The following is a 4,099-nucleotide window of genomic DNA, read 5'->3' as shown; positions in this document are numbered from 1 at the left end:
CTCTTCTCCTTGAAAAGCAAAAGAAAAACTCCTTCATTGGTACGCAATCTCCCCTCACATGCCCACCCCTACCCCCACCCCAAGTATACTCCATTCTGCAACCCTCATTCCAGACTCTTATGATAATCATAATGCCCTAAAATATATTACTTTTAAACTATTCTCTCCCTATAAAATTAATATTTTTAAAAAAGACATAAAAAAAATCAAGAGACATGCTGCATTGAGAAAAATCTGCTGTCAGGAACTTCTTTAAGGTGCTAAAGAGCAAGGATTACTGTTAAAGACTAGGGTGTACCCGATCAAAGCGACAGTATTTTCAGTTGCCTCTTATGTATATGATTGTTGGACAGTGAATAAGAAAGACCAAAGAGGAATCGATGAATTGTGGCATTAGAGAACAATATTAAATATATCATGGATTGTGAAAAAGAACAGATAAATTTGTTTTAGATGAAGTACAACCACAGTGCTCCTTAAAGGCAAGGATAGTGAAAGAATGGAAGGGAACAGTCCTTCTGCACAAAAGAGGAGGGCCCTCAACAAAATGGATTGACACTAACAGTGGGCTTGAAAATGTCAGAGATCAGGCGAATGGTCCAGGACAGGCAAGGTTCAGATGTGTTGTTCTTAGGGTTGCTATGAGTCATAGTCGACAGCACCAAACAGCAGCAACTATTCTACAACACATAAAGTTACCACAAGCTAGAATCCACTAGATAGGCACAGGCTTGGGTTTGCTTTAGTTTAGGGAGCCAGAAAAAGGTATCTGAGCTGAGAAGCGATACTGTTGGAGTTGTACTTTGGGATGTCTGACTGGCAGTGGGCTGAGCGCGTGGGGGTTGACCTGGAATAGTGTTTGTGAGGAGGCCTCAACTACTCTGTCTCTACCTTTATATTTCTCCTCAACAGACTGACTTCAATGAGCTGGACTTGGAAACTCTGGCTCCCTACATCCCCATGGATGGGGAAGACTTCCAGCTAAGCCCCATCTGCCCGGAAGAGCAGCTTCTGCCAGAGAACTCCCAGTCCAACTCGCAGCACTGCTTCAGCACCATGACAAGCATCTTCCAGCCCCTGGCCCCGATGACCTCACACAGCCCCTTCCTGCTGGACAAGTACCAGCAGCAGCAGCTGGAAGGCAAGAAGACGGAGCCTGAGCACCAGCCCATGTCCTCTATCTTCTTTGGTGGTGGGAGCAAAGCATCTCTGCCACCGTGCTGTGGCCAGGCCAGCACCCCTCTCTCCTCTATGGGGGGCAGATCCAATACACAATGGCCCCCTGACCCACCATTACACTTTGGACCCACAAAGTGGCCCTCTGGAGATCAACACACAGAATCTGTGGGAACATCATCGATGGGGCCCTCTGTCACCTCACCCCATCTCTCCATGTTCAAGAAGAGGTAAGTGTCTATACCCACAGGGACTGTGCTAAACATGGAGGGGACAGACACACCCCCAGGCTGTGATGCCTGGGGACCCTTCTCTCCCATCCCACAGCGATCAGTTAGCCCTTCTCTCTGCATTCCAGCTTAGGGACATCACTCCAAAGTCTATGAGGTCTAGAACAGCACCAGCTTTGTCAGAACCAAGAGATAAGACACAGGAAAAGGGAAGAAGCTTATTGGTGGGCCTTCAACACTCATGTCCCCACTCGGATGACCGTTTCCCCATCAAAGTTCATGAACTGAACCACAGACATAAAAAAATTACATAATTATTCCCCCAGTTGTCTCATGGCATCCTTGATGAGAAAAGTAGAAAGAAAGTCCTTCAGTTCCCCGGCAATGCCCACCCCGGTTCCCTAACACAGCAGCATCTCTGGGCAGTACCGATTATCATTAGGAGAACAAAGGACGTGGGAACCTTTCTGAGCAGGAAAGAGTGAAATCAACTCACCTGGGAGCCCCAGTGTAGCCAAAACGGAAGACTGCGTGGTCATCCTGGATGGGCAGGGGTGAATGATGAGGGCAAACTGAGGAAAGGGCCAGAAGTACAGCTCAAACCCACCACTCCTCCTCTGATATGCTGCCCTTTAGTCTTAGATGTGTCACAGGCATCAGTATCAGGAACAGAGGAAGCCAGGGGGTCATGTGGTCTCCAGGCTCCATCATGACCCACTTTCTTGGATTGGCAGGTCTGCCAAGGGGTTCAGGCTTCGGGGTCCAGATGTGATGAGCCCTGCCATGCTAGCCCTGTCCAATAAGCTGAAGCTGAAGCGGCAGCTGGAATATGAGGAGCAAGCTTTTCGAGACATGAACATGGTGAGCCACCCGTGACTATCCTGCTGTGGTAGACCAGGCCAGAGCTGCTGAGGGCAGAGAGCCAGGCCTGTGGAGGTCCTGCGCTGGCTCCAAGAACCTGCCTGGGGCAGCAGAGAGGGCACAGCAGGGCCCTTTCAAAGGATGGGGCAGCTAGCCCTGCCCAGCCTAGGGGCTTGGTTCTGTGGCCCTATTTCCTCTGTAACGCCCCTTCCCACATCCAGGGGGACCCACCTGACAGCAGCACTTCGCATGTGATGTGGAAACGGATGAAGAGTGCCAGGGATGGCGGGACTTGCTCCTTCATGTCAGGCAAACCGCTGAGTGCAAACGTCCCCAGTGGTGAGCATCAGGGGGTAGACCTGGGGGTACAGGAGGGAGGGATGGTGTGCAGGGTCCCTTCATTCTCCTGCCTTCTGCCCTCTGAGCCTTGCTCCTCCTTTATCAGAAAGGGACTGCCTTGTCTGATCTCCTTTCTGCCTGTCTGTCCCCTGTCGGAACTCTCTGGGCTCAAAGGAGACTGGGGCGGGGTGTGGGAGTAGGGGGGATGATGATGCTGGCTCTAGTCCTGATGGCAACAGAGGGCTTTGGAGGAAAGGGGGGTGCTGGGGACTTCCCATTCTCTCCCTACCCTCAGACTGGACCACACTGGTGGTATTCTCACACTCCGGTTTCTGTCTTACAGATGAGTTTGCCCAAAACCCCATGAGGGGCATGAGTCAGCCCTTGAGACACCTGCCTCCATCACAGCCACAGTCAGCCCTGAGCCCTGGGAATAACACCAAAAGTGGGTTTCCCCCACAGTGTTATGCCTCTCCATATCAGGACTACAGCCTGCCACCGGCTCAAAAGGTGTCAGGTGAGTGTGCACAGGAAGTCTGAGGGGCTCCCAGAGTCTTAGTGCTGTATGCCTACTGTCCTGCGAGCATACCTAGGACATCAGCCCACATTTATGACGGTCACAGAGGGCCTGCTGCTTGAAGGGTGGCCTGATGAGCCCTTGGCTGGGGAACTACCCTGACTTCCGCCCTGTCCATCTTTATCTCTTATTGTCTTCCTAAACACAGACACCTTCACAGGAAAATTTCAATTTGATACAAACATCATTCCTAATTTTGAAAAAAAAAATGTTCTAGACTGCTGGCTTGAATGTATGGATTTCATCATCAACATAGTTCAAGGCAAATCACAGTCCAGTGATTAAGAATCTAGGCTCTCAAGCCAGCAGGAAACTGCAGGTTTAAATCCCAGCTCTGCTGTTTCCTAAGGAGAGGGCTCAGGTACTCAGGGCGCATACCTGGGAGGTTTGCCTGTGAAGTGTTGAGTTGGTTGTACCAACTGTACTCATGAATGGCAGCCCGTTGGATTATTCTTGTCAGGAGTACTGAGTGTGTCTCCTTAAACCATGGAAAGTCATGTTCTTTTCAGAGCAAGTGGTTTCTGTTCAAGAGTAAAAGGGGGTTAACTGAGAAAAGGATATGGGGAGAGGCCAGTTTGGCTAAGGGACTGGGTCAGGACAGACGTGGCACTGAAGATGAGGCCTGCACATGAAGCCCAGGGAGAGGAAAGGAGAGCGGTCCCTCAACACGGAGGAGCGGAAACAAAGAGCTTTCGGGCTGCCCCCCTCCTCCCCTACTCCTCCCGTAGAAAGGCTTGATGGGTCAGGGTCCACAGGCTGAGACCGTCCTCCCTTCCTGGGAAGTGGCCCATTTGGTGGCTGAGAGTTTGCCTTTTGTTCCTTTCGGTGTCCTCCTTTTGATTTGAAAGCACCAGGGATCAGGAGGCTGATCAACAGTCGTGTGTGTGTGTGTGTGTGTGTGTGTGTGTGTGTGTGT

General features: G+C 50.8%; 1 protein-coding gene across 1 annotated transcript in view; it reads left to right on the top strand.

Moving 5' to 3' along the window:
• The window catches only part of EPAS1 (endothelial PAS domain protein 1), a 46,436-nt gene that overhangs the window by 41,661 nt on the left and 676 nt on the right, over nt 1-4,099 (top strand). Inside the window, exons 11-14 of the mRNA XM_006882307.1 lie at nt 913-1,406; nt 2,141-2,267; nt 2,489-2,606; nt 2,950-3,123. Of these exons, the coding sequence (XP_006882369.1) occupies nt 913-1,406; nt 2,141-2,267; nt 2,489-2,606; nt 2,950-3,123 (913 nt within the window). The remainder of the gene's footprint in view (nt 1-912; nt 1,407-2,140; nt 2,268-2,488; nt 2,607-2,949; nt 3,124-4,099) is intronic.

Source organism: Elephantulus edwardii, unplaced genomic scaffold (genome assembly GCF_000299155.1).
Source record: "Elephantulus edwardii isolate Elephantulus edwardi_28Jun2011 unplaced genomic scaffold, EleEdw1.0 scaffold00019, whole genome shotgun sequence".
Taxonomy (NCBI): Eukaryota; Metazoa; Chordata; class Mammalia; order Macroscelidea; family Macroscelididae; genus Elephantulus; species Elephantulus edwardii.
Note: the sequence above shows the minus strand (reverse complement) of the source record. Positions and strands in the feature narration are given on the sequence as shown.